Source organism: Propithecus coquereli, unplaced genomic scaffold (assembly GCF_000956105.1).
Source record: "Propithecus coquereli isolate 6110/MARCELLA unplaced genomic scaffold, Pcoq_1.0 Scaffold67, whole genome shotgun sequence".
NCBI lineage: Eukaryota > Metazoa > Chordata > Mammalia > Primates > Indriidae > Propithecus > Propithecus coquereli.
The window spans coordinates 4,017,158-4,043,701 of NW_012152729.1; the positions used below are offsets into that span (position 1 = coordinate 4,017,158).

Consider the following 26,544-nt stretch of genomic DNA (forward strand, 5'->3'; position numbering starts at 1 on the left):
AATGCGAGTGGGACGTATGCGTAGACGGCAGATGGGTGGGTGTTGTGTAGCTGTGTAATGTGTGTGTGTTGCGTGGTGTAGCGTTCCTTGTGTAGACATGTTAAACGTGTGTGTTGTGGCGTGCAGATGTGGGAGCTCACGAGGTATGGGGCTCCTCGCTCCCAGAGCGCTTACCCTCCAGGATTTTACAGCCCTGCCTCAGCCTTTGCCTCGACTGTCTCAGTCGCCTGATCCGGACTTTGCGTGTGCGCGACTCCGCCCTAGGCTCCTCCCCCGTGATTGAACTCCCGCCTTCGCCCCGCCCTCCCCACACTTTACGGCACCGGCACGTCACTTTTGCCGCAGTCGCTCCTGCCGCTGCCGCTGCCCGTGCTGCCGCGGCTGCTGCCGGTGAGGCGAAGTGAGGTGAGGTGTGGTGTTAGGCCGGTACCGCCACCGCCGCCCAGGGAGGAGGTGGAGAATAGGGCCGCCGCGGACCGGCAGGGACGGCTTGTCAGCCGCTGCTTTGTCTCCTCAGCTCCGGTCGCGTCTGCGCTGCCGCAGGGAGTCCGCCCGGGCCCGGCGATCCGAACCAATGCTGGACCTGGAGGTGGTGCCCGAACGCTCTCTGGGAAACGAGCAATGGGAATTCACGCTGGGTGAGTTTGGGGTCCTCCATCAGGACCCCGTTCGCTGGTCCGTCCTTCTCTCTGGGCCCTTCCCGCCTCTGTTGTCTGCTCCTGCGCCCGCTGCTCCTCGCCTGTTTCATCCCCTTGGCTCTTTGGGCTCCAAGCATTAGATACCCGCTCCGACCGGCCGGATCCGCCTGTCATTTGCTCTGCCGAGCACTGACGCCCTCGCCACGGGCCTCAACAGGGTCCTCTCTGGGGTAATGAGACAGTAGTAGTAAAATAATAATAGCTGCCTCGCTCAAAACACTTAATGCCCGCCCCTGCTCTGTTTGAACATAATTATCTCTAGTAATCCTCACTGAGTTAATACTAGTAGTACTGAGGATCGGTACTATTGTTCCTATTCCTATTTTACAGACTAAATAATGGCTAAGAAGTGGCTGGCACCTCTGATCACCATTATGGCCTCTGGTCTGTCTCCCTCTGCTTTTTTGGGCTGCGGGTTGCCTCTTTTGGGAGGCTAGGATTGGATTCCATAATCAGATGATGGGGTTCTGGTCAAGGGAGTTGAGAAGCTTGTGTGCATTAAAGAAACATCTGACTTGTTTCCTTCTCTTTTGAAATGTAGTCTGTGTGTGATGATGTGATCTTAAACCCAGACCTCAGCTTCGAGAGTTAAAGGTTGAGATGAAATAGGAGTTAGGGGAAAGTAACATTTAGTTTGTAAAAAAAAAAAAAAAATGGAGTTTGGTCATTTTTTGGCTTGTTGGCTCAACTTTCTGCCTTCACCCTCTCCATCCCCAGCATCACTACCTTTATGTGTGCAAAGATGTTTGCATTCAGTAACCCCAGTGTGTTTACTTTGATGTTCCAACAGTAAGAAAAGGAAGGGGGTGGAGCAGATGGTGCTGTTTATGCAAGCCTGAACTTTTGTCATTCTAGTGTGAGCTACTGGACTGAGTCAGCTGCTCCATTGGATTATTGGTTATCCTTGAATCTGGGAGACTCATGTCTATAGAAATAGTGTATTGGAGAAACCAGGCAGATACAGATTACTGGTAGGGTCCTGCTGGTGCTTAGTGGCCACATACCTCCTGTGTGTTGTAGGAGCCAGTTTTCTTGAGGGGTCTTAGCCAAATTTTCTCCTAACTTACCATTCCTGCAGAGTTCTTCCCAAAATGTGAGCTAGTATGGAATGCTTCAGCATCTTGTGAAGCACCAAGAGCTTAGTTGAGAGGCTGGTGACATCATGCTTATGCTGTTTGGCTTCCAGTTAACTTCTTTCCTCTCCTCCCCTTAACAGCTTCCCAGGGCTGGGTAAGAACCACAGCTTCAAATTGTACTTGATGGTGTGACTAGATTGTAAATCTTTTTGTGGCACAAATATTTAGAGTCTTTTTGGTCAAAAGTAGTGACTGGGACATCGATTAAGATCAATATTTCCAGAAAACTGAGGACGAGCAAGGCCGCTTCTGTCCACTGTTGTTTTGACACCCTAACCCTCACTCCTAGCTCTGCCAGTTTCCAGAGATCAAGGGTTTGGGTAGTTCTTTCAACTAACTGTTAAATAGCAACCAAAAACTATGAGAAGGGCATTTCTGTATTTTAGGTCCAGAATTGAACTTTGAAGGAAAAGCTCCTAGAGAGAGCCTGAGCCTTCATGATTCTGTGTGGGTCTTAAAATCTGCATTTTTAAATGGTGTCTGCCTGAGATATGGTCATCATTTAACTTCCTCAGGCTTTTTTTTAAAAAGTTATTTTTCCCCTCTCTCAATTTCCTCCCCAATCCTCAACACATCCAATTTACATTTGGGACTGTTAGGTAGGGATAGGTCTGGGAAGGGAATGTGTGCTTTAGAATTATGTTCCTAGGCTAGTGAACCAGGCCATACTTGCCTCTTGTCACCACAAGCCTGTAAGGTAGGCGTTACTATCTCCATTTGCCAGGTGAGGAACAGGGTCAGAGAAATAGAGACCTTAAGCAAGCAGCTGAACAGGGATTTCCTGCTTCCCACTGCTCTGTCCTTCTGAGAGTGGGCTCAGCTTTATCACCAGGTTTCTTATTGGAATCTGTGCAAATGCAGATGTATCTGGCCCTTGAAATCATCTTCCTGGCATCACAATGGGGAGCTGCATCCAGCTTCTTGGCTGCCTTCCTGGCCTTTGTATAATGTTGGATGATTAGGGAAATGCCAATAACACAGGGACAGGAAAACCTAGGCCAAGCACAATCTCTGTGAATGCCACTAATGGTTTGACCAGCAGTGGAGTAAAGACAGTGCAAATTTGAAATATTGTTTTCAATGAGAGTTGCAGAGTGTATTGATGTGGAGGCATGTCTCTGAATCTGTTTTTGAAAATAGTTTTGAAAATTCCCAAAGAAGGTAGATTTAAGGGTCACTGGAGAAAATACTTTCTTCTCTGAGATTACCTTGTTCCAGAGACTGAAGGTTCACTTTGTCAAAGGCAGCATGCGCCTCTCTGGACTCTGCTCGCAAACATTGAAAATTAAATAAGAAATGATCTTATGCCCTGAAGAGCTTAGTCTAGTGATAGGGACAGATTACATAAATGGTTCCTTTTATTATAATGAAGTAGAGGATGTACAGGGAGCTCTGGAGTGAGAGAAGGGACTTGACCTGACCTGGGGGTTCAGAGAAGGCTTCCTATCTACCCATGGGAGCTGTAAATCTTCCAGTCAAGTGAAAGAAGAAGAAAAAAAAAAAGAAACAGTAGGAAAGATAGTTGCTGTGTGCAGGGAACCATAAACAATCTGGCATTATAATTAGATCATGAGGTACTGGTGGAAGAAGAAAATGGATTTCCCAGAGTCCTGGTTCTGATTGATTATAGCTGCCTGGTACACTATCAAGGAGTCTGCATTCAGTGGAAAAGAGGATACTATTAGCAAAGTCTGTTGTGGAAATTGGTTTAAGAAGAACAGTTTGGAGACTGGACGTGGAGAGATAGGGAAGAAGGAGGAATCTAGAAGTTTCTGATTCGAGAGACTTGGGTAGATGTTAGAAGTATTGAGACCTAGAATACAGAGAAGATGAAAAGGTCACTTTTAATCTGTTCATTTTTATTTGCCTTTAGATGTATACAGAGAACAGATTGAGATGTGAGTCAAAAACTAGGTGATTGGTTGAATGAGGGATGAGCAGAAGAAATATAGCCTATCATAGAGACCTGGGAAAGTCAGGAACAGCAGGAGAGAGTAGCATTGGTGGAGAGATGATGAGAGTTCTAGGAGAGGGAAAGTGGTCACCATGTCCATGGTATAGGACCTATGTGCTCTACCTGATTGCTTTGTTTCACAGATATGTATGACCACCTACAATTATGCCAGGTACAGTGACTGGGTGCTGGGAGTACAGTGGTGAACAAAATAGACAAGGACCCTACTCTCTAAGAGGATATAAGGGAGACTAACATAAATAAGTGGGATGGGAGGCTTCGTTAAATAAGGCAGTCAGGGGGGTGAGGACTTTCACAAGACCTGAAGTGTAAGAAGGAGCCAGCTATGGGAAGAACATTCTGTCTAGCCGCGGCAAGACCTAGTGCAAAGGCCTGAGGCGGGAAAGAGCTTGACATGTGCTAGTAGTAATAAAGGGGCGGCATGGTGGGCAGTGGAAAGAAAGATAGAAATGGACAAGGCCTAGAATACTCAGAGCCTTTAGGTGATGGCATGGTGTTTAGGTTTTATCCTCCTGTAATGGGAAACTATTGGGGAGTTATACGCAGGCAAGTGATAAGATATGTAAGACATAAATTTGTATAGTTTAGAAGGCTGACAATTCTGTTAGAGCTGGGATAGTGCTCCTATTTCTTAGCCATTCATATAGTTGGCTCACTTTAGAGGCCTTTTGTAGCACTGCTTTACCAGTAGCTGTGTGACAGCCAGTTACCATGGCTGCTTTGTCTCCACTGAGTTGGTTTCTCCTTGGGTGACTCACGATCCAAAGATGGTAAGACCAGCACTTTGATGTGGCTAAGTGGAAAAGAACCCTCCCTCAAGAAACTTGTATGTGCCACGTGGATCAGAGAAGCCACGTGGCCTTCTCTTTCTTGGCACGTAACTGATCTTATCTGTTTTCTCCACATGATGTTTGTCCATTCCTTGTGGGAGAAACAGCATAGATGCGCCTCCGTTTCAGGAATGGCAAGGCTGAGTGATGCATCCAGCTTGTTCATATTCTCAACAAACATTTATTGAGCCTCTATTGTGTGTGCCAGGCCCCATGCTATAGAAGGCTGCAAAGTACTTTAAGATCATTAAGTCAGCCTTCTGGTTTCCCTCAACTTTCTTCAAACTGAAGACTAGCACCTCAAATGAGGGTGGGATCAGATTATTTGTTTAAATGTAGATGAGCCACGAGCTTTTAATCTTCTAATTCTTCATTATTTGTAAGCTATTTTCTGCACATCTCATCTCCTTAATCTGGAGGTCAACTGATCTTGAATGTGAGCCACCATGCTGTCCTGGGATGATATGATGGTCTCTCTTCCTGTTCTCTTGCCACCCACCCCACAGTGCCACAGTCCTATTGAATACATATTTAACAGCCACTAGGTGGTCAGCTCTGAGCAGGGTGCAGAGGATTCAGAGAGTGGTGAATAATAGACACATTGTCTTTGTATTCATGAAACTGTGAGTCTTTGTTTTTGGATTGTCCAAGACCTGTCTTTGTGTATGTTTCTTCTAGTTTAAAATGGGCTCTGAAAATAAACTTTTTGGTGATCTGTGTGAGCCCTTGGACTGTTTGAGATATCACTGGGATTTACTTAAACTGGAGGCATATGTAAATCTGCTTATGATGGGCCATGAGTTCAAAAACCAAGCGTTAGTTAGATTTTTGTGGATTTTTGATTAAAAATCCAGTGAAATCCTTGGTAAAATAAGTTGATTCTGGTGGATGTGTGATTTTAAACTTTTTAAGTGGGCCCTTACAAGTAATGTGCCCTAACATACCCTCATTTGAGAGATGTGGAGAGAGGTGCCAGAGACGAAGAGAAGGGACCTGCTGCAGGTCATACGTAAGCCATGGCAGAGTGAGGACTAAAACGTTGGTCTCCAGAGTCATGCAGTCAGTGCTTATCTCACTCTGTTCTCTGGTTCTTGCTGACTTTGCCTTCTCCAAGCCTTTGTCTGCTTGGGATCAGTGTCGAAGTTCCTATTTCCAGGAAGACTTTTTGTATATTCACTGCCTCCCCTTAGATTGTCCAAGTATTCCCTTAGTGCTTGCTGCTTAACTTTATTCTAGCTCTTACTGCTTATTGAACTTTCATTTACTCATATATCTGTAGACCGTACTGGCCCCAACCTGTCCCCAGGCTTTACTGCAGGTAGATGTCAGTAAATGGATAGCTCAAGTAACCACACAAGTGTCCTTGCTTTTTATTTCAGGAATGCCTCTGGCTCAGGCAGTAGCCATTCTGCAGAAGCACTGTCGCATCATCAAAAATGTCCAGGTTCTCTACAGTGAACAGGTGAGTGGTGGCTGATTTGTTTGCTGGAATAGTGTCCCTAGGCAGTGAATCTGCTCCAGAGGTGACGCTCTGGGAGAGACTGACTGTCAGGAATTGCTATGTTTGAATGGGAAAATCTCTAGCATCAGTCAGTTATCAGGTACATTTTCTTTGATTCTGAAACTTTTGCTCTTGGTTATCTAGTACTGACAGTTTTAGAAGAGCAGTAATAGCTGTGAACCTTTCTTTTTGCCTGTGCTTAACTCACCTACAGGCCCTTAGACGAGGACTTTTCAGTGGGAGGTCACATCAGGGGCTGTCTCCAGTCTTCCATGGTGCTTGCCTTCCACTTTCGTGTTTAAAATAGTCTTTTCTGCTTTGTTGTTGGTTTGTGTTCAGGTTTGTTGCAGTACAGATCTCTAGCTAGCACAGCATACCAGACTTGAAAGGATACAGATATAGCATACTCCTTTATCTCTCTCAAAGAGCAGTCTCCCCTCCACTGGACTCTCTGAAACCTGCAGTTCTTCTATGACACAGACCATGTGCTGCCATGTGGAACAAACTTTGTAGTGCCCTATGTGTCACAAGCCTCAGGGAGTAGTTTTGAACCTATAGAGGCTAAAGGATGTCCCTGGTGGCTTTTCTGAGATTCTTTGAGTTCTGGTTCAGTTCTGATTTCAGTTGTTGGTTCTAATTAATTTCAAATCCTAAAGGAAATGACAGCTAATTTTTGACATAAATAATGTAGATTATAGTTTGGTAAGATTTCTGTGACGCTTCCCAGTTTGGCTTAGGGCATAGTGAGAATGGGGCTGTTACCTGTACCCAGAGATTACATTCTGCTGCACTGTACCCCTCTGTCAGCATAGTGAGGCCCCATGTGAGGGATCTCCTTTTTGTGTGTGTGTGGCAGGGTCTTACTCTCTGTCACCTGGGCTAGAGTGGCAGTGGCGCCATCATAGCTTACTGCAATTACAGACATGTGCCACCATGCCTGGCTAATTTTTTGTTTTGTTTTTATAAAGATGGGATCTCACTCTTGCTCAGGCTAGTCTTGAACTCCTGGCCCCAAGCAATTGTCCCACCTCAGCCTCCCAAAGTGCTAGAATTACAGGCGTGAACCATTGCGCCTTGCCTCTGAGGGATCTTTTTGAGAGAGGAAATGCTTAGACTCTTAGCAAGTGCATGAGTATTCTTATGGTGCCTACCACAGAAGAGGGGACTTGTAGGAGTGGGCGGGGTTCCTTGAACCACGGTGCCAAAGTGGTTTCTCATTTATAAATTGAAGATGGATGATGACTTTTCTTCTTTGTTCTCAGATCATCTCTAACCTAATCTGACTTTCAGTGTGTAGACCATGAGGGAATTACCTCATGACAAGTAGTATAGCCACCAAAACAGGGAAAATGTGCTTGCTTCTTGAGCTTATATCCATGTACACATTTGGTTTAATCAGATTTAGACACCCCAAGATTGGATGAATTTGAAAATAAGCTTAAACTTAACCATTTATAAAAATGAATGAAATTTATTTCTTATATCACTACCTTTGTTATGTCTTTCCAATATTTAGGTATAAACAGTAGTGTTAGCATTAAGCTAATTTTTACCAGTATCTTCTAAGCAACTCTAACAGGTTATAAAACATGGATTTTTGAGTCCAGATCTTGATTCAGATCTCTGCTCTTCCCATTTTTTAGTTGTGTGACTTTTGGCAAGTTAATAACCAGTCTGGTTCTCCTGTAAAATATGTATAGTTTCCTGGTAATAGAATAGTCTTAAGATGAGGATCAAAAGGAGATGGGCTTTCTGATGTAGTGCTTCATAAATATATGGGTCCTGTCTTTTTCTCCTGCCTGCTTTCTTCTCTTCCTTTCCCATTTGTCTCTTTGTTTCCTACCAAGTTCAGAAAACATTTTGTCCCTATTAAAAATTCCAGAAATATTTTCTTGTCTTTACACAGATCACACCTTGGAAATTAAATGTGTATGTCAAGTAAATCCCATCTTTCTTAGGGGGAAAAGATTTTTTTATTTTTTATTTTTTATTTCAGAATATTACCGGGATACAAATGTTTAGGTTGCATATATTTATTGCCTTTGCCCCACCTGAGTCAGAGCTACAAGTGTGTCCATCCTCCAGATGGTGCACGCCGCACCCATTAGGTGTGAATATACCCATCCCCTTCTCCCCACTCCCCACTGCCGGACACCTAATGAATGTTACTACTATATGTGCATATAAGTGTTGATCAATTAATACCAATTTGATGGTGAGTACATGTGGTGCTTGGTAGTGCAGATGTCTTTTTTATAGAATGTCTTTTTTTCCTTTGGGTAGATGCCCAGTAATGGGATTGCTGGATCCAATGGTAGTTTACTTTGACGTATCTCCATACTACTTTCCACAGAGGTTGTACTAGTTTGCAGAACCCACCAGCAGTGTATGAGTGTTCCTATCTCTCCACATCCATGCCAACATTTGTTATTTTGATACTTTTTGATAAAAGCCATTTTCACTGGAGTTAAGTGATATTGTGGTTTTGATTTGCATTTCCCTGATGATTAGAGATGTTGAGCCTTTTTTTTTATATGTTTCTTGACCATTAGTCTGTCTTCTTTTGAAAAGTTTCTGTTCATGTCCTTTGCCCACTTTTTAATGGGGTTGTTTGATTTTTTCTTGCTGATTTTCCTGAGTTCTATGTAAATTCTAGTTATCAGCCCTTTATCAGATGTGTAGCACGTGAATATCTTCTCCTATTCTGTAGATTATCTATTTGTTCTCATGATAGTTTCCTTGGCTGTACAGAAGCTTTTTAATTTGATCAGGTCCCATTTATTTATTTTTGTTGTTGCTGGGATTGCCTTTGGGGTCTTCTTCATAAATTCTTTCCCTAGACCGATGTCTCTAAGAGTTGAGGGGAAAAGATGTTAACAACGGGTAGCAGACAACTTTACTGAACAACAGTTCATGTGGAGTAACACAGCTGGGTTACTGGAAGGGCCTGCTTAAACACCACATAGTACATGTATATTTTGGTTTTAGAGATATAAAATATTACACATTGATTGTGAGAGTGATTTGCTTGCTTTTGAAAATTGCTTAGTTATATCCTGAACTGTAACAATGCCAGGAAAAAAAATAATCAGATCTTGGGAGAAGATAGGAAAATCCAGATCCTCCCAGCATTCCTCTTCCAAGCAAGATTCCTGAAAGAGACTAACATATTGCTTCATCCTGCTTACTTCCATGGAATGGCCTCTCCAAAATGGAACTTTTGTGTTCTGGGTTGAGAATAGGTAACCCAAGGTCAGGGTTCATTGTTCCATTGTCTTGTTTGAGACATAATGGTTTAGACATAAAGAGCTACTAAAAAATGACAACATTCTTTCCTCTGGCATTTGCCAAGCATGATGGTGCCACCTGGGCCTGCTACCTTGTAAAGATCAATGGGGTGGAGAGAAGCAGTCTGAGCTAATCCCAGAAAGCTCTTTGGAGAGAATTTCCCCAATGAGGCCCATGCCAGCAGTGGCATATGGCCTTCCAGCCCATGTTTCTCTCTCTGACAGTCATAGCTCCATCATTCACTTTGTCTGCCTTGAGAAGCTCTGTAACAAAACTTCTCTAAAGCTTTTGAGTAGCTGTGTGCTAATTTCAAGGAGGGTGAGATTTTGGATGGTGGGATTTTTCCTTCTACTACTAGACAGCCTGGATCAAGCCTTTGGAGAATCTTCAGACATTGAGTCTTTGATTGCATTGGACCAAAAGCAGAGACATCGGGCAGACTCAACTATTTCTGTTTTCAGAACAGCCCTAGAGGGAAGAGATGAAGGTATTCCATAAAGAAACCAGAGCTCAGAGAAATTTTAAGACACTTGTGCTGCTACTCCCCTCCCCCAGGACTCAGAGGGGCGAATGTGGATAGGAATGTGACTCTTCAGGTCTTAGACTTCGGTTTTTCAGAAAGAAGCACATGTGATATGGGATGGGAAGAGCTGAGGGGAGGGAAGAAGGGAGAAAGGGGGTCATCTCATAAATAATTAGATTACAAGATATTTCTTTGTCCTAGAATTTGGCCTAAAACATTCAAAGAATAAAATGTGTTCCCTGTGGATGGTACAAAGAGCCTGAGTGTGAATGGATGTGGGTTCAGCTGACATGCATAAGCAGTATCTGCTGAGTTTGGATCCTGGGCTAGGCCTTTTTACATGACCTGTATTCCTCAGTGACTGCTCTGTAGGTTTGATGGCAGTACTCATACTGCAGATGTGGACCCTGGAACCTCAAACAAAAATGACCTATATACTCACATAATTTTGTCCCTTTCTCCCAGGTATTTTTACTCAAGCCTGGAAGGGAGAGGCTCTTTTCAGCCAATATTATGAAGCAGCAGCTGCAGGCTGGAAGTAGAAGACACTATGCATTCATGCAACAGTTTTTTTCTGGCTTCCAAACCTCATTAGCTGGGGGAGAGAGGGACTGCCTGCACTTAGGTATTCCCTGTGCATTGCATTTATATTGTAAGGTTTTTAGTAGGTGCTGGTGAACAAATCAGTTGTTCAGAGTGTTTTATTTTTGTTTTATAGTCTCCTCTAAGCCATGACCTCATTCTTAACCTGACTCAGGACGGGATCAAACTACTGTTTGATGCTTTCAATCAGAGACTTAAGGTAACTATAAATTGCAACTAATGTTTCATGTCCAGCTGAGCTGGTCTTTCTGGAGCTGATTAATAAGTGGGCATGAACTTCTTTGGTTCAGAGACCACCACAATGTAAGGAACTGAAGCTGTGCCTGTTCCCCTAAAAAGAGGGAACTTGGGAGTGGGTTGGGGTGGTTGAAAAGAGGCTGGGAAGGGCTGCTCTCCCAAGTACCTGAGGGGAAGGGGAAAGAGTGTTGAAGCTTTGGGGAATATACTGTAAGGAAGGGGCTTTTATGTTGAATAGGAAAACAAGGGAGGAGCTAAGTATTTGGCATAGCTTGCCTGGAGTCTATATTTAAAAAGGCACTAAAAATGGGGCCTAAGTACAGAATAGGACCAGATGACTTTCATCAGGTTTACATATCTTGTTTTGTTTTATTCCATTCTTTTGTCAAATAGTGGGACTTGGAAGATGGGAAATAGAAACTGTTCTTCCTAGAATGCTGGGGCTCGGGTTAATACCACCAGCAGTGAGGTGATTCTTTAACTCTGTTAAGGAAATGTGAACAAACAACTTGCTGTTATGTAGGGTTGTCTTAATTGCCATTCAAGTGCAATTTGCTAACGCCCGTTTTAGTCCAGGGTGTTTTTAATGTACTCTGTTTACAAATGTCTGGGCCTCACAGGTTAGTCATGTAACATACTCATGCCTCAAAGTCACAAGGTTGAATGTGGCTCTGGGCAGTGGCATGCCAGAGCCATTGTCCTGGTTAGGTTATGGAGTAGCTTTTTCAAAAGACTTGGGTACTTTCCAGTTATTATCCCCATCACAAGCGAACTGCTAAGGACAGAACACAGAACATGAAAAGAAAATCAGTACATGGCGTAAGAATTCCTCATTCCATCCTATCTCCAATGGCCAGAATTTCCACACTGACAAAGGGCAGAGGATGATCTTCAATGTGGCATCATCACAAATTGGGGAAAAATTAATCTGGTAACATGGAAATGCCTTTATAGTTATTTGCCTTGGATTTGGTAAAAGTCCACTTGTTTATGGCAAAGCATTTCATAGTAATGAGAAGCTGGAAATAACCTAAGTGGGCAAAAAAAAAAAAAAAAAAAAGGATGGCTAGGCAGCCCATAGAATCACAGCATGGTGAGGATAATATGTTTAGTGAGCACTTAGTATATGCTAGCCACATGACTATTTCACATGCATTTTCTAATTTAATCCTAACAAGCCTGTGAGTGGCTACTAGATAGAGAGGATAAGTAGTCTACCTGATATTAGGCTCTTAACCCTATATTACCAGCATGTGGTGACTGGCCGCTGGGAACAAGAGTGGCTTACGCTATGTTGATGGGTCTGGTAAATAAATAAGTGAGAAAAAATGAAGAAAATATTGTGCAGAAATGTGAGGAGTGGGAAGTACCTTTGGGTAGGAGAGGAGGTAAAATAGAACCTGACAGTCCTCTTCTGCCTTCTGTGGGATCCCTATTAAGCAGGGAGCTAGGGCCCTGCCTGAGTCTCTGGAAACTGAGGAAGTGAGTACTGAGCTCTGACCTGACCTATCTGCCTGCCCTTCCATCCAAAGGCTTCAGAATCCACCTCTTTTGATGCAGTCTCCTGCAGTTGCTCTCTACGCCCGCCTTAAGCTTGAGAGAAAGAGAGAGAGAGAGAACCCTGTGGAATGAGGCTTTATAAGTCATAACCTTTACAGCCACCTGTCTTTTCCATTTTTATCTTGGCTTCTGCCATATATCCTCCCCTCTGGAGAAATCGGGGGCTTCTCCAGCCCAGAGGTAAAAATTCATGGGCTTTAGACTTCCCAGCTGCTTATCCTTGTGGCCCAGCAAGCTCCATGGATGAAATCTGCTTATTGATTTTCATAGTGACATGAAATACTCCATGATGGCCAGTACTCTGGGTCCCTTACCACAAGTGCTGCCCTGTGCCCTGTGATTAGGCCTGGTCCACTGTTCTCCCATTAGGCAGGCAAAGTTGAAGCACCGATATGTGTTGGACCTCTATGGCTATTGACAGGTGGGTGACAGTGACACAAGAGGAACATCCTAGAGGTCTACTCCCACAGGGTGGGTAGTAGGAAGCCTTTGGGAGATCATTGGCCAGCTATAGCAGCAGCAGTCAGAGAAGCAAGTACCTGCGCCTACTATAAGCAGAGAGAGCTTCTGGCTGAAGGTGGGGCCCTCTGCCAGTTCAGGGCTCTGGCCTCAGTGAAATGGCATACCAGTTTGGCATGGTATGCTACCCTGCCCAGGCATTCTGAAGGGGACACTGGCTATCTTCTGAACCACAGCTGTTCTCCTGCCCTTCCTTCCATGGCCCCTCCTGGCACTTCTTTTCGTGCTTTCAAGCTTCATATTGCGCTTAACTAGTTTCGTACCAGACCAACTTGCCTGACGTGTATTGAGCACCTTCCCTGTGCAAACTGAGTCAGACTTCAAGGGGCTTAACTTAGTGGGACCAGTGAACAGCATACACCAGTACTGGAGGAAAGGGTTCATTTAAGTACTGACACAGTCCAGCAAAGGGAACATTTTTTTCCAGCAGGTAGGATCAAAATAGCTATATAATAGTCAAGAGGTTTCTGACTTTATTCAGTATTATGGTCTCTAAACAAAGTTAAGGACGGGGTCTCTGGCCAAAAGTGAACTACCTATTATGTCTCAGTTTCTATGGCAGTGCCACATGCTTCTGCACACAATGCCCCACAGCCCGTTCCACAATCAGGTCCAGATTGGCAAGACAAACAGACGGTGAGCCCGCTCTATAGTGTCTCCACATGAGGACCAAAACTCATGTGGAGGAACTCCCAGCTGGAGGATGGTAGATGGGGCTCCAGGCCCCAGCCAGCCATGCTGCTGGCTGCCAAGCCCTTGACACCATTGCATGGAGGACTTCAGAGTGCTTATTACTTGACACCACTAATAGCTGAGTGTTTGACAATGCCTTTTCCTTTGTTTTTGCCCTGAGTTCTTGGTATTGCATCTGAGGCATTTCATCTGAGGCCACACCCATTAAAGAGCAAACTTCACAAGGGTCCTGAGGTTCTCCAGGTTCAACCAGATCCCCTTTGTTAGAGACACAACTGAATACTGTCACACTTGCCCTGAGCTAATGTATTGTGGCTTATTTTCTAGCCGGATAGACCTCCCTTTCTATCTTTTTGTTTTGTAAACAAAGTAAGCTTCAAAATAAGCTGTTTTTGAAAGTGACTTTATTTGGTTTTTATAATGCAGCAAAGTATAACATGGAAGGAAGGATGCTCTAAGACATAGCCTTAACAAGCTGCGTGAATTTGATTCTGTGGAAGGTATCGTTGTCCTGTGAGGGGGTATGTGCCCTAGCAGTGGATTAGATGTAAGGACCTTGACCCAGAGCATCCATGTCCATCTGTTCAACAGTCCGCTAGAAGAGGGAAGAGGGGAGGTTATGGTGTGTGTTTTTGCCCCTATTTTCAAAATGAGAACAAAAGATAACATGCAGTGCTTCAGGAGAATTTCGGCTAGTAATGGAGTTTTTCTTTACTATATATTCTATAAATGTCTTTTTAGTCTTTTTCAGTCTGTCATCAACTTAAGAGCAGTGACAACTCTTAAACATTTGATTTTCTTTTTAGGTGATTGAAGTATATGATTTGACTAAAGTAAAGTTAAAATATTGGTAAGTTTTCTCCCCTGCTGATATATGTCATGCTTGGTACAGACAGGCCTTATCTACTACCTTCATTGAGTTAGTAAAGACTCCTGTCTGTAGCAATCCAGGGATTACAGCCTTCTGCCATGGTTTACTGGGGCAACCTCCAAGCCTGCTCAGTTTCCTGGGAAAGAAAAGTAAAGCTCATTAAGAACTGGCTGTGTGTTAAACACTTCACATATATGTCATCTAATTTAATCCTCCCAACAAAGCAGAACCTCAGCTCAGAAGTGATGTGACAGTCTCCAGGGTCATAGCTGGCCTCCCCCACACGGCTTCTCTTGGCACTTTTTTTCATATTTTCGTGAGCAACAGAGGTAGGACAAACCGGATAGGCCTGACTCCAAAGTCTATGCTAAAGAGAATGCCAAAGAGACTACCATTTTAGAGCCAAAATGTACTTTTTAGAATGACAGTCGGGATGACCTGTACAATCCATAGACACTTGAGCCCCCATTATGGCAAGACACTATGCCAGCCCCCAGAGTACTCCTTTCAGTAAGCCTCCTTAACAGGCATCCCTTTCCCTTTGTGAAGGTGCGAGGAGGACCTGATTCCTGGGGCAGGCTCAGGTAGCTTTTGCTGATAGAGGAGTGGACAAGTAATGAGTGATAGCACTGGCCCCTGCAGATTCTAGTTGTCTTTTAGTCTTGCTAAGGACTTCATACCTCAGGGTCTGGTGGCTTCTCTTCTATACCCTCTTGTTAAGAGTCAGTGGTGTTTTGGGAAGCCCCGGAGGATCAACTCTGTACTATATATCAGCCTCACAAGGGTTGACCTTCTTCTGACCTCATTAATTCTCTATTTAAAAGTTCTTTAATTAAACTTTTTATTTTGATATAATTATAGACTCACCTGCCTGCATCTTAAGAATAACTCTTCCAGCCACCATATCTCATGTTCTGTGGAGCCTAGTGTTAAAAAATATTTTTGAAAAAAAAAATATATGTGTATATATATACATATTTTTGTTTTTCAGTGGCGTGCATTTTAATTCTCAGGCCATAGCTCCTACCATTGAGCAGATTGACCAGTCTTTTGGCGCAACACATCCTGGAGGTAAGCCAAGTCTATCTGATTCCTCTGGTCATCAGTGGCAGCCCATAGCAATAAACCTGGCTAGTGGCATCATCCTACCCTACTCCTTGAAGTCAGGACCCCACAGGATTGTGGGGTTGGTACTTTGGTGTGAAGGAAAGCTCCTCTGCCTTGTTTTCAACCATTAGGTCAGTTCAGAAATCAGACACAAGGAAGGTGTTGGCAGTCATTACTCCATGCCAGACTGGTTTATGTTAGTGACTTCAGATGCCAGTCAACCATGTCATTTTCTTCTCCCCCACCCCCACAGTGTACAACTCTGCTGAGCAGCTCTTCCACCTCAACTTCAGAGGACTGTCTTTCTCTTTTCAGTTAGACTCGTGGACCGAGGCTCCCAAGTATGAGGTTAGCCCTTCTTGTCCCCTGGTGTTTGTTGCCCAGTGCCCATGTGGTATGGGTCAGCAGATAGTGCTGTGGGGGTGGGGGTGGGGCCTCTTTAGGGGCCAAGAAGGGGTAGAGTAGGTGGGGTTGACAGAGGAAGAATAAGACCCAGGCTGGCATTCCTAGGAAGAAGAGTGAGGTTGGGCTCACTTTTCAGAGATAAATCCAGTCATGCCTGACTTAAGCTCCTAATCACCGCAGTTTTCTCAGTGGCCTAGAATTTGGAGATTTCATCCTCTGGATTTTCAGTTGTTGCTTTTGGGAAACATTTCACTCATCCTTAGGCAACACCTCCTTAGAGTTGTGAAAACGATAGCTTTTGTAAGGTTTATATTTTATTAAGGAAGCATTCCTGCATTTTCCGCTTGTGAAGAAAAGAAAAACCAGTAGAATTAAAGGTGAACTTGCATGCATTGTTGTGGGGAGTTTATTGACCCAGAGCCAGGTTTCACTGTGTGCTTTGACCAGACCAGTTCTTGAAGACCATAGTGCCAGGGAGGACAAGAGCCTGAGTCCCATGACCTGCTGTGTGCCCTTAGTACAACACTCATCCTGTATTTGCAGCCCAATTTTGCCCATGGCCTGGCTTCTCTCCAGATACCCCACGGAGCAACTGTAAAACGAATGTACATCTACAGCGGAAACAGCCTACAGGATACCAAGTAAGTGTAAGCAGCGTGAGTTTTATACTAAGGCCATGGCTCTCTGGGAGGGAGGACCAAGCTTCTGCTAATTCTGTACCTGCCTCCAGGGCTCCCCTGATGCCCCTGAGCTGTTTCCTGGGCAATGTGTATGCTGAGAGTGTAGATGTTCTTCGAGATGGAACTGGACCTGCAGGTTTACGACTTCGCCTGCTTGCTGCAGGTCAGTGACTGGCTTTGAGGTGGGCGGATTCCCCATTACACCCATGTTGAGACATTGTAAAATCCCATGTGCTTAGAGCTATGTCTTAGTCCATGCAGGCTGCTGTAACAAAATACCATAAACTGAGTGGCTTCTAAACAACAGAAATTTATTTCTCATAGTTCTGGAGACTGGGAAGTCCAAGATCAAGGCACTGGCAGATTCAGTATCCTATGAGGGCATGCTGTCTGGTTCACAGACTTCTCCTTGTGTCCTTATATGGTAGAAGGGGCTAGCTAGCTCTCTGGAGTCTGTTTTATAAGGGCACTAATCCCAATCCTGAGGTCTCTGCCCTTATAACCTGATTGCCTCCCAAAGGTCCCACCTCCTAACACCATCACCTTGAGGATTAGGATTCCAACATGAATTTTAGGGGAACATAAGCATTCAGTCCATTACCAGGTAGTTGGTAAAAGATAAATGATGCAGGTATTTATGGTTAAAGCTTTTAATTTTGTCAAGGGACAGGACATAGTCTTATCATCAGTAAATCTTAAAAAGGCACAGTAACACTGCTTGCCTCAGCATGCACGTAGGCCACCTATGTGCTTTTGTAGCTTTGCAGCAATTCCCAGGTTGTTTCCTGGAGATGTATTCTGTGGGCTGCAGTGTTATCTGCTCTCCCCTTTTCTACTCTTAATGCCAAGTTCTCAGAGAGGGCTTGTTGAATTGTGGTTTAGCCACACTTTGCCAAGAGACCTGCTGACCATGAACAATAACAACAACAAAGAGTTACCACCTTCAATGGCTGATCTCTTCAGGATCCATGCCTCATCTTGTGACCTTCTCGTGCCTGGCCAGCGTCAGCTGCTTTGGGCCTTGGATCGTGCTTAATAGAATTGGGGTCTTCAATGTGAAGTTTGACACAACAGAAGGGTCATGCCTTCTTGGAGCTCACAGTCTAACCAGCACTTGTTCATAAATTAGGGCCTCTCATCAGTCTCTGAGGCACTGGTTCTTAACTGTTGAGAATCTGGTATATAAACTCTGAGCTCACTCCCCTGAACAATTAGATAGTTTACAACCTCCAAGTTAGAAATTTCTTGAAATGTGGTTTTCAAGCCAAGGCAGAACAACAAGTACTTAAAGAATTGTTGCACTTGAGCTATGGTTTTTGAGAGAATTGAGATATGGCAGCAAGGCCAAGTGATTTAGTGTCTGTCTTCTTGGGTTGATCGCTGCTTGAAACAGCAGGGTAATCAACGATCAGGGCCATTAGCCAGGCATGGTGGCACATACCTGTAGTTCCATCTACTTTAGAGGCTGAGGCAGGAGGATTGCTTGAGCCCAGGAGTTTGAGGTTGCAGTGAGCTATGACAACACCACTGCACTCTAGCCTGGGCAACAGAGCAAGACCCTGTCTCAAATTTAAAAAAGGGTCAGGGCCATTAGTCATCACAGGTGATAGCAGGAGGCTGTTGATGGTGGGGCTCTCAGCCAATTCTGGCTGCCACCCTGTACAGCACACTGCCAGCAGTCACACCTCTCACTGCTTACACTGTCAGCGGGGAAGACACTTTCTGTTAAGTCAGGGCTTCACAGAATTACTGTCCAATCCAGTCCTCATTGAGAGTTTCCTTTGACAAACACAAGAGTCTCAACTGACCTGTTTCTCCCATCTGTTTCCTTGTGGAGTGTGTCTACAATCATGCTTCTAACACAGGAAGTCAGGTCAGCTGTCTTGGTTCTCACAGTAATTTATAGGAAGACACACTCCAGGGAATCACAAACTAAAGTAGTCTCCTAAAACTGTGGGTAATTCTACCTGGGTGGGCTTTAAGCAGAGTGAGACAAATGGGAAGACTCACCTGTAAAGGGTCCCTTCCCTGCAGCCCCATTTGAACATTTACAGGTATGTGGTACCTGGGGAAATATATTAGGCCACTGGATACTTTGGGTCCTCAGTCCAGCTTGATAGGACTTTTGGTGGATTCAATAGGTCACCCAGTCTTGCCTAAGCTGGAAGATTTATGCACAGAGAAGTTAATGAGGACCATGCTTTCCCAGGATCTAGGTAATTTAAACACAACCTTTATTTGCCACTCAGTGTATATATGCTGAGAATAGAGATTATTGGTTAGTTAAAGAACTCAGTAACTAGTTACTTCAGATTTTGGTTTTCTGATCCTTCAGCATATGGCAGATAGATTGTTGTGCATGAAAGACTTTTGACAAGTATAGAGCCTTGTGCCTAGTAAGGTGATGTCAGTTGTTATCAGGGCACCAGGAATTGCGGTCCTCCTCTGATTCTTGGCTTCCTCTTTTATTTTGTGCATAGCACCTTGTCTCCTGATCCACAGAATAAGAAAATTTTACTGTTGGTGTGTCTCACTGTTCCATAGCCACTTCTACATTTGTGTGTTTATGTCCTTAACTGGAACCATTTCTGAAAGTCAGAGTTTAAAGATTCTTCCCAAGAATAAACTTTTGGCAAATCAGAAGATATTTTTATTCCTCCATTTACCTGGTTTGTCTCTTTTGACTGATAGTGGCTCTTACCTGGGTTTGAAGGCTCTGTCAGATGTTTGTGTAGAATTAAGGAGTGAGTTAATGGGTGCTTCACTCTTGACTTTCATAGTGCAGTCTTGTAGATTCACTCTCTGGTTGGGGGTTACCATTGAGAAGTAATCTTAATACAAATCTTTTTATCTTGTCATTATGTACTTTCATAACACCTGTTCCTGATACTGATCTTACCAAAGTTTGTGATGATCTGATTAGGGTTTTCTCCATCACATCATAAGTTCCATTGGTGGAGTTTATGGGCAGAAACTGTACTGTTTTGCTCATCTTTGTTTCCTCAACCTTTAGCACAGTGTCATAGCCCATGGTAGGCAATAAGGAAATAGTTGGTAAGTGAGTAAGCGAATGACGTCTCTAGAATGCCATGTCACTTTGGGGGGATTGAATGAGTCTCTGGCATTATTTTGAATAGATAGTGATTTCTTGTTGAGTCTTAAGTCCTAATGACCGGGTATTTCCACTTGCATGTAGTCTTGCCCCTCAGCCAGATCTGATAATGTAGCATGTAGCCATTGCCTCTCTGGGGTCCTCAGAGGTTCGGGGTCTCTGGCCTTAACCAAAACCTGGCAACCTCTCTCTTGTTCTCTACAGGTTGTGGACCTGGCCTATTGGCAGATGCCAAGATGCGGGTATTTGAACGTTCAGTGTATTTTGGTGATTCCTGCCAAGATGTTCTTAGCATGCTTGGCTCTCCACACAAGGTCTTCTATAAATCAGAAGACAAGGTAGGGGAAGTGTGTTTTACAGAGTAAATAGGCAGTCTCACTCCCTCTTTTTTTTTTTTCAACCAACACTAATTTAATATTGAATAAATAGAAAATGCTACTTTCCCATAGAACTTGTTCTACTTAAAGCTGATGATGAGGTAAATTGAAAACTTTTTTCTTAACCCTGTTGGTCAAATTACCCTGACTCTTTCCTTGTTCATAGTGCCTGCCTTTCCTTGGAGACCAGGGCCTAGTCCATAGTCAGCCACCTTCTCTCCCCCTGGATTGATCCGCACCAACAGCTGGAATTCCTCACACTCTTGCTTACCCAACTGCTTAATGTTATACACACAATTTGAACATCTTCATTTAATCAAGAACTGTATTAAGGGTTGGATTTTAACTAGCACTTTGGGAGGCTGAGGTGGGAGGATCACTTGAGGCCAGGAATCCAAACAGCCTGGGCAACCAGTGAGACCCCATCTCTACAAAAATGTAAAACTTAGCCGGGCATGGTGGTATATGCCTAGTCCCAGCTTAGGCTGAGGCAGGAGGATTGCTTGAGCCCAGGAGTTTGAGGTTATAGTGAGCTATGCTGATCCTTCCATGCTCTAGCTTGGGTGATAGAGCAAGACTCTGTCTCAAAAAAAAAAAAAAAAAAAAAAAAAAAAATTTTTTTAAGTGGAGGATTAGATCTTAATTTATGGTTATTTTTTCCCTACAGATGAAAATTCATTCTCCTTCCCCTCATAAGCAAGTTCCCTCCAAGTGCAATGACTACTTTTTTAACTACTTCACTCTTGGGGTGGTAAGTTATGATTCCTTAGAGAAGCATTTAATTTCCTTGGGGTGGGCAGTGCACCCCTGCACACCTGTGTGTGCAGCTGTAACCATGCCTGGGCATCAGGGAAGCCCATGTTATTTTGCATAGGTACCCCAAAGTAGACCTTTCCTGCTACCATGATTGCTGAGAAAACAGCAGGTTCCCTGATACATGTTGACTTATTTTCTGAGGTAAACATGTTCCATAGATGGAGGCTGTGGAAATCTGCAGGTTAAGCTGTTTAGGGAACTTCCCTTTTGTACAGCTTAGGCCCCTCTTCTGGAGTCAAAACAGAGAGACTGAAAAGGCTCAGAGACAGTGGAGGTGTGCTTGTGTATTTTAGAGGACCACCCCAGAGGCTTCTGCAGTCCCATGCTTAGGACCTAGGGTGCTGGGTAGAGCTGGTAGCCACCGTCAGTGCCAACAGTCCAGCTAGTGGGTAGGATGCATGTAGGAGAAATGATCGTGTAAACAATGTGCCAGCAGGAGACATATCAGAGGCAGGGCTGGCCTGCACCATGGATCTTCTAACCTTTGAGCCTTCTAGGATCTGAGGTCCTGAGGCAGCAAAGGTAGATTCAAGAGAAGGAGAAAGGAGAGATCGAGTCTGCCTATGTGGGAAAGACCAAACACGAGCCAGGGTTAGTGGGGGATTTGCTGGAGGACCATAAACTCCTGAGGGTAGGAAGGTAGAAAGAGGGAATGGTGCCATTGCAGCTGGACCTCTGAATTCAAGAGCCAGTGATGATAGGTGGCAGGGAAGATGGAGAAAATAGACCAGCCTTAATAAGACTTTATTGGCTCTTGGTTCAGGGGTAGAGTCAGAGGTAACCCTGGGGTCGCAGGCTTGAACAGCTGGCAGCATATGAAGCTGGAAAGGGTGTGAGGGGTAGGAGGAAGTGTTCAATGGGTGGCATCAAATCTACATCCAGTCCTGGAGAGAGATCAGGCTGAAACTTCAGTTCCAGGGGTTGCTGACTCATGCAAAGGGTGTAATGTAAGCCAGGAGGGTCTGGCGGCTCATGGTATTCAGAATGCCTTGAGCCCCTCAAGAGTCAGGTGGCCCCTGAATGTTCTTAGTAGCCTTTCAGCCAGAATCTGCTCTCAGTTAGATTTTTTTTATCAGGTTCCACTGGCAGGAAAGATCTCCCTTATGTTTTAGTTCCCAAGCAATGATAGCTGTAACCCCTGTGCCTACCAGGTCTACAGATGGTTGGTGGCTCCCCACTCGCTGAAAATGTCTAGTTAAAGATGCTTGGCCTTAGCCGTCTCCTTGACTGTCGTTTGGGAGAAAGCTGATGCCTGCGGGTATCCCCCTTGTGGAGTGGGTGTCTCCAAGTTGGACATGGCCTTGGAAAGACCCCTACTCTGCCTCAGTAACATTCCCTACTTGAATACCCTCATTTTCTATCCCAGGACATCCTCTTTGATGCAAATACACACAAAGTGAAGAAGTTTGTCCTACACACCAATTACCCTGGTCATTATAATTTCAACATGTGAGTACAGCTGTATCTGCCTTTCTGTGAAGTGAACTTTGGGCTGAAAAACAAAAGAAAGCTTGTGGCTTTGGGTGTTCACTAATTTATCTACAACTGAATTCTTGCTGTTTCATGGGAAGTGGACATTTATTGAGTGCTTGCTGTGTTCCTTGCACAATGTCCAATGCTTTACATCTCTGCATTTGAACCCATTTTACAAATAGGAAATCACTTCAGAAAGCTTAATGTCTTTATCCAAGGTGATAGGCTCTTAAGAGCCCATGGCCATGCACTTTTTTGTTCAACTTCAGTGCCTAAATCTGGCCTCCCCCAGTGAATGCTGTGTCAGGGGCTCAGAGCCAAGAGTTTGGACAGGTGTGTTTGGTTCTATTTTTCCTGGGGAGCAGAGTTGGGATGTGGGAGTGGTCAGGCCTTCCAGGAGGCCCAGCATTTACCCTTCTGCCTTCTCTCTAGTTATCATCGCTGTGAGTTCAAGATCCCACTAGCTATCAAGAAACGTGAGTAGTAAATGTCCTCAGGGTAAGGAAGGAGTTTTGGAGTCAATTCCCCATTATGAGAAGAGAGAAGGAGCTGAGTAGAGAGGGGAGTAGTGGTTAGGTGTCCGGAGCCTCTGCCCACCTGTCTCTGCCCACAGCCTCAGCTCCTCTGGGGTGGGCTCCTTGTTCTGGAGGCCCTCAGACCTTTTCCTATGACTGTGGGATTATTGGCCTCTGAAGGGGAGTGTTTCTTGTCTACAGATGACCATCCATGTGCCCCCAGCACATCCTTGGTGCTTGCTGCCCACTGCTAGTTGGTGTAGCTCACATCCGACTGGCCGCCTCTCACCTCCCTGCCCCTATCCTGTCCACCCTGGAACTCCAAAACAGCCTGTCTATTCTCCCTACATACTCCAACCCCAGTGCAAAGGATGGCCAGCTCTGGATCCTGCTGAGGGCTGGGGCCACAGGTGGGCTGGACCAGCTAACAACCTGCCCCCCGTGTTCTCTTTTCAGAAAACACAGATGGTCAGACAGAAACATGCACAACTTACAGCAAGGTGAGCTCCTATTTTCCTACCTGACGCAGCCCGAGAATGAGGTGGACATGAGCCTGCCAGCAATCTGGGGCCATGTCCTCTGGACCAGCCATTGGTCACAGGCATGTTCAGGTCCCTGCTAACCCCTGCTGCTCCCTATCCCTCTTGCAGTGGGACAACATTCAAGAGCTCCTGGGCCACCCTGTGGAGAAGCCTGTTGTTCTGCACAGGTGAGTGGGAGGTTGTGGTCTCTGGCCACCCCACCCTGCTCTTCACAGCCCAGAAGGCCAGGGAAGCCTGGTGCAGTGGGTATTGCTTAGAAATTACAGAAGTTTCTGGTGTTGCCACAAACATCCTTCCTACGTATTAGGACTGGGCCAACTGTTTGGCATGTTACCTGTGATAGAGAGGTTGCCCCCAGGGATAGCTCCTCTCTCCCCACCCTACCTCCAGGTATGGGAGCCTTCTCACCCTTACTTATTCAGAAAGGGAGGTAGTCTCAGCTGGCTGTTCTGGGTTCTTTTTTCCCATCAAAACCATTACCTGCTATAGTCCATAGCCCCATTCCTGGTTGCCATGCTGCCTAAGGCTCTCTCACTTGAAAGGGCCCTCCTGACTTCTCATCACTCCAGTCCAGCTCCACAGTAACTTTCTGTGTCCTGTTGGGCTGTGTAGGATTCTGAGTTAAGTGAGGCCATCCCTACCCCTGGGACCTTGAGGGCCTATGTGGGAGACAGAGACACGCAGCCGTATAGCCCACATTCTAAAAGGAACCAGATGTCTTACTTGGCCTTGGCCTCTGTCTGATCCTCTAATTCTGGCTTCTTTGGCCCCAGGTCCTCCTCCCCAAACAACACCAACCCATTTGGCTCCACATTCTGCTTTGGTCTTCAGCGGATGATCTTTGAGGTAAGCCCCTAGAGGCTCTAGAAGTAAGCTGCTGAGGGGTTGGGAGACATGGCAGGGACAGGCAAGTGATTGATGGAAATTGGGAAGAGCCTGACTGCCATGCTGGGCAGATTAATTCTTCTCCCAGCAACCCTGTCTGCTGATTACCTGGCCTGCCCACACTTACCAGTGAGGGTTTAGGAATGATGCTGGGGAAATTTCAGGTCACAGAGGCCGGAGCAATGGTCTATATCCAGCAAGATGAGAGGTAAGAAGGATCTCAAGTTTATATCTAGAAATATGGATAAAGCAGGGAAGAGAACCACAGGCAAGTCAGGCCCAGCCCAGGGTGTTGGGAGCTTTTGAGTGCCATGTGGATGGGTGCACTGTGGGCTAGTGGCTCTAGAGGCGCTCCCTGATTTGGGAGGAAAACAGGCTTGCCCCTGTTTTCCCTCTGGATGCCATACCTTCAGCAGGCACTTAACAGTTCCAGGAGGACTGGACAGAAGGGTGTGGTAAAGGCTGTGCATATCCCATGAGAAACAGGCAGGTCCTCAAGCAGAGGTAGCTCCTAGTGTGAGTTGGGGAGGTTGAGGGGTCAGGAAGCCCAGCCCTTGTGTGCAGGTTTGTTTCACACACAGTCTCAGAGACCCCATGCACAGGATCTGCTTACATCCCTTGTATCCTTCCCCACTGTCCTCTTCTCACACTAGGTCATGCAGAACAACCACATTGCCTCAGTGACCCTGTATGGCCCCCCCAGGCCTGGTGCCCACCTGCGAACAGCGGAGCTCCCCTAGGGACGTCACCACCCATGCCCCTCTACCCCGTGGAACTGTGCATTGCATCTTCCTCAGCAGGCCTCTGTGTGCCAGCCTGTGGGTTTTCTTGGACACCTTGCCAATGTTGAAGGGCTGTTGTGATGTTCTAAGGTGGGGCTCAGGCTGAGTGCTCTGCCATGGTGTGAGGGGCCCAGATATTCCTCTGTCCATCCTCAGCCTGCTGATGCCAGCAGGGGACACAGACTGCAAAGAGAAGCACAAACTTTGAGCCTTGATACCTGGACCCTTGACTAACATGTAAAGAGGCAGGACGTGTCAACCCCTGTCCCACATACATTGGGAAAACTTGGGGTTCTCTCTGTGGCGGAGGACACAAGCACCCAGGATGAGGACAAGGTCCTGCCTTTGGCCCCACATTGCCACGTGACCCTTAAGGCAAGCAGGTAGTGTGTCTGTAGTACTTGGTTGTGACATTTGCACTACATCCACTTTAGTTACTTGATGAGCTGGCTGTGGCCAAGGTGGCCCTTCCCTGTTCCTTTCTTGCATGTGCTCCCTGCCAGGCCCAGCAGGCACAGCCAACTGGTTGAAACATAGCTTTCTACCATCCAGATACTTGCCCAGGCCTGTTTCCCACCCCTCTTGAAGCCAGCTTTCAAGGTCACCTGTGCCCCTGTTCTGCCTCAACCTGGCTGCATGTTTCCATCCTGTTTGCCTCTTTTATTTAATGCCAAAGTTTTAGCCAAAGACATCTTCCTTCTTTTGTTGTGTTTTAGCATTCTGTTCTGCACTGTGGCTGCTCCTTGCCCCAACCCTGGGCACTGTCCCCTGGCTGGGCCCATTCATGGCTCAAAGCCTCTGGGGGCTCAAGGAAGGCTGGGCTGCTCAGTCTCTTCATGGGTCATGCTAATGGAAAGTAGCATATATATGCTTTAAAAAATATTAATCCTTTTGAAAAGAATTGAGAAGAAAAATGTATAATTTTATCCCATTTTTAATATTTTGGTCTAGCAACTTGTGATATATAGATGACGATTTTGTGAGTTTTTCAAATGTGTGTACAGATTTTTGTAAATATGACTCTTTTGTAATTAACTCATGTACAGCCTCATCCTGTATAGTTTAATGATGAATGTGCAGGGGACCTGCCCCAGGCTCCTTTATGGTTCCTGGGCCTACAGCCAGGCTTGTGTGGCGCTCTCATGGCTTTCTGACTGTCTGATGTCTTCCCATGTGGCCTGTGGCCTGGCCAGAGACCCCTGTACATCCTACTGTCAGGGGCAGCCAGGACTGTTCCCATCCTTCTGCAGCGGGGGAACCGTCCTTATTGCCCACATCCCCTCTCCAATAAAGCACCTGTGCTCTCAGCAATGGCCCCTCATGTGCTGTTGCTGGGACGTTTGTACTAAAATAAGTGTTGGTTTTCTGAGGAAGGGGGTTGTTGAAGAATATAAGGAAAATTATAGTGGGGGAGGT

At 45.4% G+C, this 26,544-nt stretch overlaps 1 protein-coding gene across 1 annotated transcript; it reads left to right on the top strand.

The window, feature by feature from the left end:
• Nucleotides 1-371: 371 nt before the first annotated feature.
• LOC105823398 (chromosome unknown open reading frame, human C16orf70) lies at nt 372-26,473 on the top strand. The gene is made up of 17 exons (XM_012660590.1): nt 372-405; nt 518-638; nt 6,019-6,101; nt 10,670-10,753; nt 14,370-14,413; nt 15,426-15,505; nt 15,795-15,889; nt 16,490-16,587; nt 16,677-16,789; nt 19,943-20,076; nt 20,783-20,866; nt 22,298-22,380; nt 22,837-22,880; nt 23,376-23,419; nt 23,570-23,628; nt 24,235-24,307; nt 25,000-26,473. Exons 2-17 carry the CDS (start codon nt 575-577, stop codon nt 25,084-25,086), a joined length of 1,269 nt encoding a protein of 422 aa, XP_012516044.1. The 5' UTR covers nt 372-405; nt 518-574; the 3' UTR covers nt 25,087-26,473.
• Nucleotides 26,474-26,544: the final 71 nt, after the last annotated feature.